Source organism: Dasypus novemcinctus, chromosome 10 (assembly GCF_030445035.2).
Source record: "Dasypus novemcinctus isolate mDasNov1 chromosome 10, mDasNov1.1.hap2, whole genome shotgun sequence".
In the NCBI taxonomy this organism is placed as follows: domain Eukaryota; kingdom Metazoa; phylum Chordata; class Mammalia; order Cingulata; family Dasypodidae; genus Dasypus; species Dasypus novemcinctus.
In genome coordinates this window covers 123,818,720-123,834,890 of record NC_080682.1, presented here as the reverse complement: position 1 = coordinate 123,834,890, position 16,171 = coordinate 123,818,720, and the positions used below count along the sequence as shown (strand labels likewise).

Below are 16,171 nucleotides of genomic sequence, written 5' to 3'. Positions count from 1 at the left end.
CTCCCTCCCACTCAGCGGCTGGTGGGAGTCAGGGGGTTCACAGCAGCTTCTTGCTGCGAGGGTGGGGCTTAGTCACTTGCTGTTTTCAGCCATGTGTGTGTGTGGGGGCGGTCAAGAAACTCACTGTTTTCCCTTGGGCTTTTAATCTCTTTGTCCTGTTCCCTCAAAATTGATGCCCTGAAGCCTCCTGCTCTGTAGATTCCCAAAACAGCTCACTCAGGAGATTTCTCCTTCTCAGCCATTTTTTGCAAGAGAGGTAGTGAGTGCTCACTTAAACTGATGTCATCTTGCCTCTTCCACCCCCAAGTGTATTTATTTATTTATTTATTTATCTCTCCTAACCACCCCCCCTCCATTGTCTGCTCTGTGTCCATTCGCTGTGTATTCTCCTGTGACCACTTCTAGCCTTATGAGCAGCACAGGAATCTGTTTCTTTTCTTTTCTTTTTTTAAAAGATTTATTTATTTATTTATTTCTCTTCCCTTCCCCCCTTCCCCAGTTGTCTATTCTCTGTGTCTATTTGCTGCGTTTTCTTCTTTTGTCCGCTTCTGTTGTTGTCAGCAGCATGGGAATCTATGTTTCTTTTTGTTGCATTATCTTGCTGTGTCAGCCCTCCATGTGTGCAGCACCATTCCTGGGCAGGCTGAACTTTCTTTCGCGCTGGGCAGCTCTCCTTATGGGGTGCACTCCTTGTGTGTGGGGCTCCCCTATGCGTGGACACCCCTGCATGGCACGGCACTCCTTGCACACATCAGCACTGTACATTGGCCAGCTCCATACAGGTCAAGGAGGCCCGGGGTTTGAACCGTGGACCTCACATGTGGTAGGTGGATGCCCTAACCACTGGGCCAAGTCCGCTTCCCTAGGTGTATTTTTAATGCATGATTATTCCACATGTTGCTCAGACTGTTTATGCTTCTTCATTCATTCATTCCTCATCAAACTCAAATAGCTCAGAAGGCTCTATTGATTGAAACTCATCACTTTAGAAATAATGTTTGACTCCACCTGCCTTCATAATTATTGGAAATTTGTTTCCCCCTTCCAATTTAAAACTTTCAGATTTCTAACTGAACATATTCAACAAAAGAATATTATTGGGAAGAGTCTAAAATAATGGAATGCTTAAATAAATTAGCAACTTTACAAAAGAGTAAAGGAAATATGACTAATTTTGGATTTTATTTTATTTTTAATTAAAAGTATACATAGCTAAAGCCAAAAATATGTACAGAAGGGTATCTTCAGGGAAATACTCTTTGTGTTAATATGGTAATAACTGGTAAGGATTATTTTTGTTAATTTATAATTCTCCCTATATGCTATTATATTTTGGTAATAACAATTACCCACACATGTAAATAGAAAAGGTATTTTTATAAGCACATATTTCTCATATAGCTCACATAAATATCTACTTAGGGCTCTGTAGTTTTAATTGATTTTAATTAAAAGAGGAGGCATTTGATCATCAACGTGGTGAAGTAAGACATCCCCTGGAAAAATCTACCCTCAGAAACAATTAAAAATAGGACAATCCCACATCCTTAGAATTCTGGAGGATGATAGAGACTGGAGAAGGACTCCACAAACCCTGAATTGAAGAGAAAGGAAAATAATTTCCATGATCAGGTCATTCGCCGATCCACTGGTCCATCCCCTTCTCCCTCACGCTGTCCGGTGCAGTTTGTGAGTCGCGCAGGGGCAGCACGTCCGGGCTCCCAGCAGAGTACTGAGCCACTTACAGCCCTGAGTTAGAACCCCACGCATCTCAGGCGCAGGGACCCAAGTCCCTAGACACCCAGGATGGAACCCAAGCCCTAGTCACACTGCATGCTGCATACAGGAGGGTCCTCATGGGAAAAAGAGAGAAAGAAAGAGACTGAGGCAAAGCTGTTGGGAAGAGGTGTGGGTACTCAAACCAGTTTATGTCGGCTAGACAACCTAAATGCAAAACAGGCATTTCTGGATTGACCCAACTTTCTGGATTAGCCCCACCTGGATCCCCAGGGTGGTATTCCCTCATGGGGAAGAAACGGAAGGAAGAAAAGCCTCACAGCAAAAACAAAATATAGGGATGGGGGAAAGAGCTGGTATAAGACAACATGGATTCCAGAACTGAAAAGAGAAAGTAAAGGAGATACAGAATGACAGACCGAGTTTAAACAAATCAAAGGATCTGGAGAAAAAATTATTCACAAAAACAAATGAAAGAAATCAAGATTTCCCAAGAAAGGAACAGAAGAAACAATAATTTCTCCTGGAGGTGAAGCAATTGCATACAGAGTGCAATCTTAAAAACTGTAGTGCACAACTAGAGAAAGAATCAGATGAAGAAGAGCTGAGAAAATCTGAATGGTTAAGCACACTCTACTATATAGGTACAGTATAAGTTGGACCAAGCATCAAAGAAGAGCCTTAACACAAAACCAGTAATCAACAATAAAACCCTAGGGAAAAGGGAGAAACTGACCTTCAGAGTTATCTCATCAAGATAATCAGACATGCAGACATCAGCAAAAACTTACTAAGAAACAGGAATAGATGGCTCGGTCAAGGGAATAACTTAAAACTTAAGAAGAGACACAGAATTTGGTATAACAAATAAAAGAAGTTCAAATGTAAATCAAGGAGATAAAAGAAAATATGGATATTGAGCAGAAGATATAAGAAGAATATGTGTGCATAAAGAAGCATCTGAAGGTATAAAAAGAAATGTAGGGAGTGGAGGTGGCTCAAGCTATTGGTGTACCTCCCTCCCACATGGGAGGTCCTGGAGCCTCCTAAAAAAAAAAAAAGAAGAAGACAAGTACACAACAAGCAGGCAGTGAGCACAAAACAATGAGGGGGAGAATAAATATATAAAATAAATCTTTAAAAAATGTAACAGAAGTTGTGAGGATGAAAGGCACAATAATGGACATTAAAAATTCACTAGAGGCATACAACAGCAGATTTGAACTGGCAGAAGTAGGAATCAGTGACCCAGAAGACAGACGAATTGAAATCCTAGTCAGAAGAACAGACAGAAGAACAGAAAAAAATTGAGCAGTGTCTCAGGGATTTGAGTGACAGAATGAAGCATGCAAAAATATGTTTTATGAGTTTCCCAAAAGAAGAGGAAGGAAAAGGAGCAAAAAGGATATCTGAGGAAATATTGGCTAAAAATTCCCAAGTCTTCTGAAAGTCATAAATATACATATTCAAGAAGTGCAATGTAATCCAAACAATAAATCCTAATAGAACTGCTTGAAACACATACTAATCATAATGCCACATGCAAAAGATAAAGAGAAAATCCTAAAAGCAGCGAGAGAAAAGTGATTCCTCACATACAACAAATCCTCAATAAAGCTACATGCCAATTTCTCATCAGAAACAATGTAAGAAGGCAGTGGTATAGTATATTTAAGGTACTAAAAAGCAAAATTGACAGTTAAAAGTTCTTTATCTGACAAAACAGCCCTTAAAAAGTGAGGGAGAGTTTAAATAATCACAGATATACAGAAACTGAGCAAGATCATCAACAAAAGATCTATCCTACAAAAATTACTAAAGGGAGTTCTGCAGATTGAAAGGAAAAGATAGGAGAGAATGGCTTGGAAAGGTGTGAAGAAACGAAGATCATCAGTGAGGATAACTGAAAGGGTAAATGCAAAAGCCAATAGTACCATATCCTAAATACTCCAATCTGTAACTTCCTATATGGGTCAGAATACAATTAAGCAACTAAAAGACATATTTCCTGATAATGGACATGAAATATAAAGAGGTAAAGTGGGACAAAAACAACATAAAGATGGGAAACACAGGGGTAGAGGAGCAGAGAACACTGAATGTTAATGGATTAAACTCCCTAATCAAAAGACACAGATTGGAAGAATGGATTAAAAAGTATGATCAAACCATAGGTTGTTTACAAGAGACTTACCTTAGACCCATCAACACAATAGGTTTAAAGTGAGAAGCTGGGAAAAATATTCTACGCAAATATTAATCAGAATAGAGCTGGGATAGTTACAATAATATCAGACAAAATATATTTTAAGTCAAAAGCTGTTATAAGAGATAGAGAACAAACCATGGACCACTTCCTCTCCTGCCTGGGGCAGAGTTGGAGTCAGGATGGCAGTGGGCCTCTGAGTGCAGGGTGAAACTGCCCTGCACTACCCCAAAAGAATGCTCAAACTTTGCCTCACTTCTGCTTCTGCCTGGGGACATGGGGCCAGGACCACCATGGTCCTCTGATGTGAGTAGGTTAAATATGCTGGCCCTGTCCCAAGAGAGTGCGCCCCTACTTCCTTTCCTGCCTGAGGTGGAATTGGTGCTGGATATCTATGACCCTTTGAGGTGAGAACCTGATGAATCCGCTAGCTCTGCCTCAAGGAAGTGAGCAACCTGCACCCAACTCCACTCCTGCTGGACACAAGGGCCAAAGGGGTGGCAGCGGATGGCACTCCAACCTGGGCACGCAGGACGTGATCCTTACCTTGCTGGGAATCTAGTGTGCTTTTCAATCAATCATCCTTCCACTCCTGCTGGAGATGGTGATAAAAAAAGGTTAACAGTTTCTTTGTGGCATGGCTTTTAAACTATAGCTGTTCTCAGAATTGAAATTGAGCTAGCCAAATGTGCTAATCAATAGTCATAGTACATGCCAGGCCACTTCCCCTCCCCTGCTCTCAGGAAAAGGCGCTTTTGTTTCCAGCCATGGAGTGGCTCCAGAGGCAGCCCACCACACGAGTGGGGGATGGGCACCAGCCACCGCGACGTGGGGGGATCTACTCACAAATCTTCATCGCACATTGCCAGTGTCCCCCTTCTGCTCTTCCCTGACAGAGTACAGTGTCAGTTTGGTCTGGAGTCCCCTCAACTGTTGATCCAGTCAGATCCTGTCTGATTACTGGCTGCCCTGTGAGATGAGCTATATCATAATGCTCTCTATTCTGTCACCATCTTCGATCCTCTATATGGGCCCATTTACCTTTGGTTCAATAAATTATAAGGATTAACTTCCTTTATGGCCTGCTCTTCATCCTTGTTCAGTAACCCTTTTGATTCTGCATTTAAAGCTTGTCATCATTTTACCCTATTTAAATTTAGTAACCATGCATTAACTAATTACCCAATAATATTTATTCAGCATTCATTGACCCCTCCTCACATATGCCAACCACTGTTTTAGGCTCTTGAGAGAGCACGATATCTATCTCAGAACGAAAAGTTTTTTAGCATATAAGTGCAATATTATACATTTGTTATTTAGATTAAGATTAATGTAGATACTTCATTCTAGTCAAGAATGCACTGTTCAGTGATTACCTAAGATAGCATTTTAATAAGGAACCTCAAATTTTACAAGCTACTATTTCCTGTCCATCTTGTAAGCCAACACTGAATAAATAGCATAGTGAGTATCTGCAATTGGTGTTAAAGGTGAAAATTAGCATGTAATTAGAATGATGAATGTCAAAGTGGGCTTTAACTTGTAAAGTTAAAGGCATTGAAATATGTGACTAAGCTAGAATATTTTAGAGATACTCCTCTCCTTTGGTTGAACAGCAATCAAGACGACCTGGGAGGTTGCAGCCGTCAGCCTTACCAATGATGCCCCAGTTAGACCCATAAACGGTTCTCTGCCCATCCTTAACAGTGGGGGTTCTGATTCCTTCATGAGGACTACAGAGGAGACAGAATCTTGCCTCAGTAATCTTGGTGAGATGATGGTTGAAGGAACTAAACTTTTTCAAACTTACAGAATAGTTTGGATGAATCAATTTAATACTTCGGGACCCACTTTTATTTTAACCTGACACTGAGTGTGGAGATGTGGTAGAGGGAGTGATTAAATCGCAACCACCTCAAATTTCTTTGGTATCTACCAAAAATCTCAGGTTTTGCAACACCAAACTTGCTCAGAGTTGGCCTTGGTGGGGAATGGATAACTTAAGTAGTTGCCAAACTATTCAGCAGGAGATTTGAAAGTGAATGACACTGCTTGGAGAGTTTATGTCTATGTGAGTTGATGTCTAGTCTAAGTTCTAGAACCACTAATATTTATTATCTTAATACCTATGTAAGATTGGCTATTACACAAAACCATTTTTTCCTTCCAATGATACTAAACTAACAAGATTGCATATGTGCATCAGGGCAGTCTATTTTGTTTCCTTTACAAACTTTTGCTTTGATGTGATGGGATCATCCTGCTTTGAAGGGCACTGTAATAACTAGTCCCATGAAACCCAAAGTTTAGCTACTCTAAAGGTACATGGTTTATTTTTCACTGTTTTATACAAGCTCTTTTTGTTAACACAAAACGGAAACTTCTCTTAAGGCTTAGGGTCAGGTTTTTTTTTTTTGTTCTCCTGAGCTAGCTATTTATTTGTTTGCTTATTTATTGTTTTACTGAATATTTCATGCATGAACATACATAAATAATGTGTATAGTAAAAGTTCTGTACTTACTAAACAAACATGCTCATGGGGCCCCATACATCACCCCACCCCCAACACCTTGCAGTGTTGTGAAACATTTGTTGCAAATTATGAAAGAATGTCGTCAAAACCCTGCTACTAATTATAGTCCATATCTTACATTTGACCTATTTTTCCCCAAACCCACCCTGTTATTTTTTTAAATATAGTTTTATTACAGAAGTTGTGATCTTACAAAACAATCAAACCCATTTAGCTTTTGATACATCTCGAGATCCAGAAGCTGCACAGATTATACCTAAATTAGGACTATGCCAAGAAACTAAACAAGCTATTGCTGATCGCAAAAGGTTGTGACGTCTTGGGAGGCATGAGGTAGAAAAGCGCTGGGCCCTCGAGAGGGAAGACTATGATCTCGCCCATGAGAAGCAGTAGCAGGCGGAGGCCGAGGGGCGCCGCCCGGGAGCTGCCTCGTGGCCTGAGCAGCGCCGGGGCCTTTCCATTGGCCCTCAGCCCCTCGTGCTCCTGAGTCCTGGCGTCAAAAGGCAGCGCCCTCACTGCCCCCAAGCAGGAGCGCGGGAAGGCCGGCTCTTCACGAACAGCCTCCGTCTAGACAGCGTGGCTGCGCCCGCGTCCTCCCGCGGAGGCCGAGCCACTGCCTGGGGTGAGCGGCCTCTTCCGGCCCCCCGAAAACAGCGAGGCGGGGCGAAGAGCCGGAGATGCCGGCGCCGAGGTCCGCGATGCCGCCAGGGGGGCTCTCAGGAGCCACCGGAAAGACGTGCCTCCCGGGCGGCTCTGTGTGGAAAGCCGGCGTGATGCCCCTGGAGCCCCGGAAGGGTCCAAGAGCTCGCCGCGGCGCCGTTCTCCGCAGAGACCCCGTGACCTCGGTGTCCCCGGCTTCTCTGACATTGTTGAAAATGATAATATATATATATAAAGATTTATTTTATTCCCCCCTCCCCCCGTTGTTGTGTGTTCTTCGGCGTCCACTTGTATTCTCCGTGCGCCGGGAATCTGTCTTTTTGGTTGCGTCATCTTGCTGCTGTCAAGCGCCACGGCTGGGCAGGCTGTGCTTTTCTCGCCCGGTGGCTCAATGCGGGGCGCACTCTCTGCGTGTGGGGCTCCTCTGCACGGGGACACCCCTGCTTGGCGCTCCTTGCGCGGGGCACCGGGGCGCATGCGCCAGCTCACCACACCGACTACGCGGCCCTGGGTTTGAAGCCCGGGCCCCCCATACGGCAGGGGCGCTCTGTCCGCTGAGCCACCCCGCTTCCCTCCCAGGATATTTCCCGCCACACACTGAGGAGACTGGACGCAGCGCCCTGTGTGGAGAGAGCCCTGCCCGTCCCGCTCACGGGACCTGGAGGGTCTTCTCTCGCCTCTGCTTTACAGCTTCCCGTTTCCTCAGGAAGTGGCCTTGCTTCAGGCAGTTACTGTCTCTCAACCGTCCCCACGCGCTTGGTGCGCGCCCTGAAGGCAAACTCGCCCGCGCGCCTGGCGAGGGGGCACGCTGCTGAGGGCTGTGGCTCGCGTCCACACTGCCGCGGTTTTCCCTGCGGCCCTGAGCAGGGCAGTGCCAGGTGCAGGAACCGCGGCCAGAATGACCGGGACAAGTGTAGACGGCCCGGCTTGTTCTCCAGCGCGCCCTCCCCCAGAGGGCCGGACACGCACAAGAGCGTGCTCGAGAAGAGGTCTGCTGAGGGCTCTGCTCAAAGCGCAAACCTACGGATGCTGAAATGAGGGCACAGGAGAAAGCAGCCGCTGAAGAAGTGGAAAAGCAAAAGAAAGAAAGAGATGAAAGCGTTACAAGGGAAATTCGGGAAAAATAAGACGATGCGGGGAGGCCAAAGAATCCCGACCCTCAGGAAGAAAAGGAGCCCAAGGCTCGCGAAACTGCCGGTGACTCGACCCGGGCGATCGGCGTCTTTTCCGCGGGGAAAGGAGCGCCTCCTTCCCGGAAGCCCCCGCGCCCCGCTGGCGGCGCCGCCTGGCGCTGGGAGGCCCGGCGAGCGGCGGGAGGCCCGGCGAGCGGCGGGAGGGCGGCGGCGGCGGGAGGGCGGCGGCGGCGGCGGCGGCGGCGGCGGGAGGGCGGCGGCGGCGGGAGGGCGGCGGCGGCGGCGGGAGGGCGGCGGCGGCGGCGGGAGGGCGGCGGCGGCGGCGGCGGGAGGGCGGCGGCGGCGGGAGGGCGGCGGCCGCGGCGGGAGGAGGGCGGCGGCGGCGGGAGGGCGGCGGCGGCGGCGGCGGCGGCGGGAGGGCGGCGGCGGGAGGAGGGCGGCGGCGGCGGCGGGAGGAGGGCGGCGGCCGCGGCGGGAGGAGGGCGGCGGCGGCGGCGGGAGGAGGGCGGCGGCCGCGGCGGGAGGGCGGCGGCGGCGGCGGGAGGGCGGCGGCGGCGGCGGGAGGGCGGCGGCGGCGGCGGCGGGAGGGCGGCGGCGGCGGGAGGGCGGCGGCGGCGGGAGGGCGGCGGCGGCGGGGGAGCTCCGCCCGGCCGCCCAGCCCGGCCAGCCCCGCGCCTCCTTCCGCTCCTGGCAGAGCCCCGGGCGGCGCGGCCGGCCCTTTCCTCAGAGGAGCTTCCGACTCACTACCCGTGCAAGTTCCCCACAAGCGAGGGTTTGGGGGCTGCCTTCTGGTCCCCTCGTGCTCACCTGGGCACGCGCGCGGGCGGGAGCGGCGCTCCGGAAGCCGGGCGCAGAGCGGGGAGCCGCCCGCGTGCGCCCCGAGAGCGGAAGGGCCTCGGACGCGCGTTGGCGAGCTCCCCCCGCGGCCTGGGGCGGCAGTGCGGTCGTTTCAAATCCGTGTGCAAATGGAACTGTACATTCACTAGGTTCAAGTGTGGTTTTGAAATACCAAAACCGTCCCTAAAATGGGGAACCCAAGCCTCACAAGACAGTTTCCGGAGCCATCTGTCAGCCCTGGGCTGGGGGAGCGCCCCGCGTGGCCTGGGGTGGGCTGCCATCTGTCAGGCCCGCGGTCAGGAAGCCCAGGCCGGGGCAGACTGGACCCTGGGAGGCTCCCTGTGGCCCCCCAACCCAGGGAGCAGGGGCCGTGCCGCCTGCCTGCCGTTGCAGGGCCCGCTTCCAAAACGCCGCTATATGGGTGGGACGCGCAGCAGTAGCAGTATACAGCTACTTCTACACACTGGTCTTTTAATTCCCAAGCACGTGAAACTACAACACACACAAAACACTAATAGCTACTTGGGCAATGTACTTCCTGAATATGTTAGGAACAATGAATTTGTATTAATTTATCTCCTTTGTTGGTTAACTGATACCTCATATGACTCAAAATATTGAGCAGAATAAAACCTCCTAAGAGAAATACCTTAAAAAATTTTCATGAAATTGCTTTCCAAAATGTAAATAATATCTTCATCCTTTAAATGTCATTGCAACTTATTAAATAACATTTCGTAATCACTATCAAATATTCAGAACAGTTTTAAGATTTATTTGCTTCCCGCACCCCCCCCCCCATTGTTTGTGCTCTGTTCACTCTCTCTTCTGTCTATATTCGTTGAGTTGTGTCTGCTTATCTTCTTTTTAAGAGGCACTGAAAACCAAACCCAGAACCTCCCATGTGGGAGAGAGGCACACAACCACTTGAGCCACCTCTACTCCCTGCTTGTTGTGTCTCTCATTGTGTTTCCTCACTGTATCCCCTCCTTGCATCATCTTGTTGTGTCATATTGCCACATTAGCTCACTGTCTTGCTCATTTTCTTTAGGAGGCATGGGGAATCAAACCATGACATCCCATGTGGTGGGCAGGCACCCAACTGCTTGAGCCACAACCCCTCAGATCAATTTAGTTGGCGTATCTTCTTTGCAGGAGATTAATTAGTTCACATCATTCTTACTCAACAAAAAATTTGAAGCTAAAATTTACAGAAAGACATCTTACAACGATGCCATCAGCAGTAAACAATAAACAATAGAAAGAATGGATATAAAAGAATAAAAATTAGCTAATAATTTTAGGGCTGGAAGCAGTAAAAGCTATGTACTTCAATTGTTCTTGATACAGAAGAAAGAAAATGTGATATTTCAGCATTACACTAAGAAATACACCAGATTAAAATGACAATACCAAATAAATATTATTAATTATATGCTGGTCACTAATTTAAATGCTTTACATGTACTAGCTCATCTAATCCTCACAACAGCTATGTGAAATAGGAACTAGGTTTATACTCATTTTATAGAATAAAACACAAGCCCAGAGAGGTTTAACAATAATCCCAAAGTCATACACTAAGTAACTGGGAGAACCAGGGCTTGACACCAAATTGTCTGGCTCTGAAGTCTGTGCTCCTAATTACTACTATAATACCTATTGTGAATGATAGTTAAATGTGTTGCCTAAGTATCTTAAGCCACAAAATTATGTGAAACATTCTAGGGAATGTTCATTGCATGCTTGCTGAATTGAATCAAAGTTTGCAAACTTTCAGGTATCCATCTTTTAGAATAGTGATATTCACATCATCCCAAGTCCAATGTATCATTTACAATATTGTCCATCTCTCCACCAATAATATCATGAAAACCTGTGATCATGCTCAAGCACATCCCTTTAGAAAGCACTGCTGAAATCCTAGTGCTGAGAAGTTCTCCTTTGCCAAATGCAGTACTGCCCAGCCATATCCCAAGTGCATGTCACACAGATTATTCACAAATATGAGTGTACTCTAAGTACTGACAGAAACTGTATTTACAATAATAAACAAGATTTAGTCCCTTAACCTAATGAGCTCTTCATCTAGTGGAGCAGCATTTTTCCCAGAGTGCTTTACCACAAACTGATATAATCTACCTGTGAAATGACATAAATAAATTTGGAAGGACTGTATTAGACTTGATTCCCTGGTACACCACAGAAGAATTTTACTATTTTAGGCTGTGCTCCTTAGTTTCAATACCTAATTCAACTTCAGAATAACCTATAATTATAGAATAAAAATTGTCCAGTGTCTTGATTCATCGGGAGAAAAAAATGCTAGGATTCATGTATATATACCCATCTTCGTTTTGAGTTTATTAACACATCCATGATGGTTCTTTCTGAGTAATTCACCAATTCAATGCAGGTCTCTAAAGAACGCTCCCCCTTAGACCACTTCTCTCAGGGTCTCTGCTGCAGCCTGCACCGTGAACGCTGCAATAGAAATCTGTCTCTTCACTTCTCCCCAGGCCTTGGGGGGGTCCCTGTGGTTTTCAATATCAAACAGAGCATCATCAATTCCTGGGAATGACATTCCTGAGTACTTGTCATGGCTGCTTGGAGCATAGATGACATGCCTGTGGAGAGAAGGTTTGCTATCAGTTGTCCAAAGGACGCGCCGGACAAACACAGGAACACTGCAGTTTCTCTGCATGCTCCTTTGAACGATTTGAATGAGCCACTTGCCCACTAAACCTCAAAGTTCAAGTATCTTTATTAATTAAACATGTAATTATTAACTAATGTCTTGGCTTACAAAAGACGACAAAGCAGTTCAGAACAAGAAAAATAAAAACAATGACAGCCACCACAGCTGATCACTTACTGTAGATCATGGTTTGTATTAAAGACTTGATCTAAAATTTCTCTAATCCTGAAAAAAATCTCTGCAAAGTTGATAAGGTGAAAATTGAGGTCTGAGAGATTAAATGATACATATTAGAAATTAGTGGCTGACTTTTCTCTATACCCTGCTACTTGCTAAAATATAGCACAACTTTTATGATGCAAGTCCTATTTATGACCAGTCCACCCACTATTGTGATTCTCTCCCCTTAGAAAAAGGCAAACTGTTATGTTAGGATATTTAGCTTGAAGCATGATGAACCATTAAAAACAATAGTGCAATGTTCAACATAATCTAGTCAGAAGACTCTGTTTAATTGAAGTATAGCCAATTCATGGACAGCCCTGGAAAAGTTCAGAAATAAAGAGAGAAAAAAGTACAGAGGCACAGTTAGGCTTCCAACCCTGACCTGATACTCCCTGATCAGAAATATAGAGGTCCTTCTGGCTGGCCCATGATCTGATTTTGCAATACTTATCAAACTACATATAGTCTGAAATTTTCTATTTGTTTCAGGAAATCAACTGTGATGTTTTGTCCAGTGTTGAAAAATAAGAAAAAATGTTCTATTAAGGACACATAATATCTTTTTCTTACCTATAGAAAGGCCTGTCTGGTAATCCCAAAGGATCAAGGAAAGCTCTTTCCAGAAACATTAGCTGATCATTCATAATTCTCAATAAAACTGGGCTACAAAAGGAAATAAAAAAGATTTCAAGTTCATGCAAATGTGCAACTCAACAAATCTAAAATTCAGGAAAAAGCTAAACCTAGTCAAATATTTTAAATTTCTGTAACATGCAAATTAAGAACAAAAAACACACATACATTTTTTAAAATCCTATAAACTATTATTCTGTTAAGCTTATAAAGCCACAGAGTTATGTGCGCCAATGGAAAGTAAAATAACACTGATTTTTAATTATTTTGAAATTATAATAATTGATAAACCCAAGTATTTTAAATATAGTGAGAATTTTTCCACCTTCAGTAGCCTAATAATCTCTTAAGAGAAATGTCAATATTGAAATGAGGTAATGTATTAAAGGTTGGTAGGATGCCTGCAAATTATAAATATTTACCAAAGGACAGTTAATAGCATTCTCATTGTTATTAGAGATCTCGCTATCATGAAGACAAGAGAGGGCGTGTTTTACATCTTTTTAACAATATTAGAATGTCTGCTATGTATCACACACTTCTTGCTCTAGCAGAAAGGTGGGCAGTGCTATTGTAATAAGAAGGGTTCAGTATAACTGCAAATTTACCAACAACCTTTAAATAGTTCAACAATGAGTCATCAAATCGACATAGTAATTACACTAATGAGGAATAATCATACCAATAGGGAATAATAAATTGGTTTGTTTATTAATTTAATCAATAAAATAACTCATTGGCTAATTGTTTTGCTGTGACTGTTTTAATAGTAACAGTTAACATTTATTGATTCCTTCCTGTGAACCATTCCTGTTCTGGATGTTTACCCAGTATGTTGTTTGTAATCTTTAGAGCAGGTATCCTGCAAGGTAGGCAGGATAACAGTGCCTTTTTATAGATCAGATAACCAAGATTCAGGAGTTTAAGAACCTGCTCTGAAGACAACAACGAGTTCCAGAGTCAGAACAGGAGATCAGCCCTGTTCTTTCAATTGTACTGTGTTGCCAACAGGAAAACAGGAATAAATGAAAACTCCATGACTTGGATATTAGATATTTTGAACATTCATTTATTTAGCACCATGAAATGAGGTTTTACGACAGTATGAAGTTAACCCAGGCACAGACTTAACCCATGAGCAGTGCAGTTAAACTAGCAACAGAGACAACTGAAGGAAATCTAATTTCAAGAAAAGCCTATAGGATTCAAAAAGAATTATTACAAATAAAGAATTCATGAGTTTATATGCATGGTGGATACACAGACATGCGAACACAAGTGTGTGCAAACGTTCCTGCACACACAAACCTTTTAAAGATGAAAAATTAGTTTCATAGAATATATAGTTTTTCAAATCTCCTTAAAGTTCATCCATGTTAATTTTTCTGACCTACAGAAAAAATTTAGAGTGTAAAGAATAAGGAAAAAATCACTCATATTTTCCCTAGAATAACACAATTATACTAATTGGTCTGATTCTTTTAGTTTTCTCTATATTTATTTAATATGAATGTAATCAACTATATTTAAATTTGTATCATTTCTGCTTACATTTTAAAAAATATTATTGAAGTACATCATTCATATATGAATATGCATAAATAAGTGTATAGTAAAAGTTGTGAACTTAACAAAATAAACATGCATTTCATCATACAGGGCTCCCATATATCACCCCACCACCAAACCTTGCATTGCTGTGAAACATTTGTTACCAACTATGAAAGAGCCTCATCAAACTAGTGCTACTAATTATAGTCCACGTCTTATATTCGGTGTACTTTTCCCCCAACCCATGTTATTATTATTTTTTAAATATATTTTTATTACAGAAGTTAAGAACTTACAAAACAATCATGCACATGTGTAGAATTCCCATAGAACACCCTTTCACCAACACCATCAAATTTAATGGTTACAAAATGTTCAAATGGGCAAATCTGATTTTTACTCATTTCTCTCTTGTGAAGCTTTAAGGTTGCTTTGAATTTTTTTGGTATGCTAATTCAAACCTTTTTCCAGCCAAAAGCTTGACTTTTTACTTAAGAAAGAATCCAAGAAATGTAAAGACAAACTCACTGAAGTCCAAGAACTAAGTGATGGCTCTTGAGACTTTATCAGTATGTATTTATGCTTTTCAAAAATTCAGAATGCTGTAAGAAAAGCATGAGAGAATCAACTTTACTGTATAAACTGTAGGGCTACGTACAACATGAGCTATAACTTAGTATATAATACTAAAACAGGGTGTTAATAACTGGGTGGGCTGGGGAAAAATACACCAAATATAAGATACTGGCTGAAGGTGGTAGTAATATTTAAACAATATTCTTTCAAAGTTTGTAACAATGCAAGGTGTTGGTGGTGGGGTAATATATGAGAGCCCTGTATTATGATATGACATGTTTGTTTTGTAAGCTCACAGCTTTTACTATACACTTACGTATATTCCTGTATGAATGATAAACTTCAATTTTAAAAACTTAAACTTGAAAAGAAAGTCATTATTAATTTGTTAGGAAAATTGTATAGTATTATTTTCATTTGCACTTTAGCTTATTAGTGAATTTGAGTATTTTTCTATTTGTATCTTTACATGTTGCCCATATTTCTACTTTGTTCTTACGACTTTTCTTAATCAATTTTCACATCTTTTTTATAATGATGATATTCACAGCTTTCCATATTTGCCAGAAAGAGATTTACTGTTTTTTTCTTGTTTATTATTATTAATTTAAATCTTCTCGAATTGAATTGCATTGTCATTTCACTATTGCTTCTAATGTGGAGTCTCTCTTCAAAGATATTTCTGTTTTTTAAAATAATTTTTCTAGCATCTGTTGCTTATTTTTTGCCTACATTGTGAACTGAGATTCTGAATTTTCTCTTTTTATCTGTTGTTGAAAGAGCTTATGCCATATTATTACTGAATACATCTTTATTTCCCCCAGTGATTTCTGATGTAGTCTTTATTACAAATACATTATATAAATCAGTTCATTTATGAACAGTCTATTCTTATATTTACATCTATCCTTACATCAATTCATAATTATTTTACATTTGCATAATCATAAGGTGTTTATTCCGCAGTATACATTCAACCTCCAAATTCAATTTTTAAAAAATTTTCCTTGACAATCTCACATTTTTCTCTAATTTTTTCAATCTGTGGTTTTCCTTTGATATTTTGCACAGAATTAATTCAAATGCTTTATATCTTAAGAAAAATACTGTCTTTACAATACTTATTCTGGATAAATAGAATTTTGCCAGCTAGACATGGAAATGAGGAGCCCAGAGTAAGGTATGCTCTGCATATAGGAGAGTTTGGTTGACGTGTGATGCCCAGAACAAGAGATGTCAAAGAAAAAGAGATAAAATTGGAAACAGCTGGCAATGAGGAGGTGGTGACCTTTCTGAATAGCATAGTTCCTACTTAGAATGTCAGAAACAGTGTTTGGAATAGATGTCATAGGATGTGTTAGAGTGGAGATACAGAAAG

At 42.7% G+C, this 16,171-nt stretch overlaps 1 protein-coding gene across 1 annotated transcript in view; it reads right to left on the bottom strand.

The window, feature by feature from the left end:
* Positions 1 to 9,564: 9,564 nt before the first annotated feature.
* LOC101438576 (glutamate carboxypeptidase 2) overlaps positions 9,565 to 16,171 on the bottom strand; it is a 67,282-nt gene continuing 60,675 nt past the window's right edge. Inside the window, exons 18-19 of the mRNA XM_023583883.3 lie at positions 12,604 to 12,696; positions 9,565 to 11,737 (exon numbers count right to left, since the gene is read on the bottom strand). Of these exons, the coding sequence (XP_023439651.2) occupies positions 11,548 to 11,737; positions 12,604 to 12,696 (283 nt within the window). The 3' untranslated portion in view covers positions 9,565 to 11,547. The remainder of the gene's footprint in view (positions 11,738 to 12,603; positions 12,697 to 16,171) is intronic.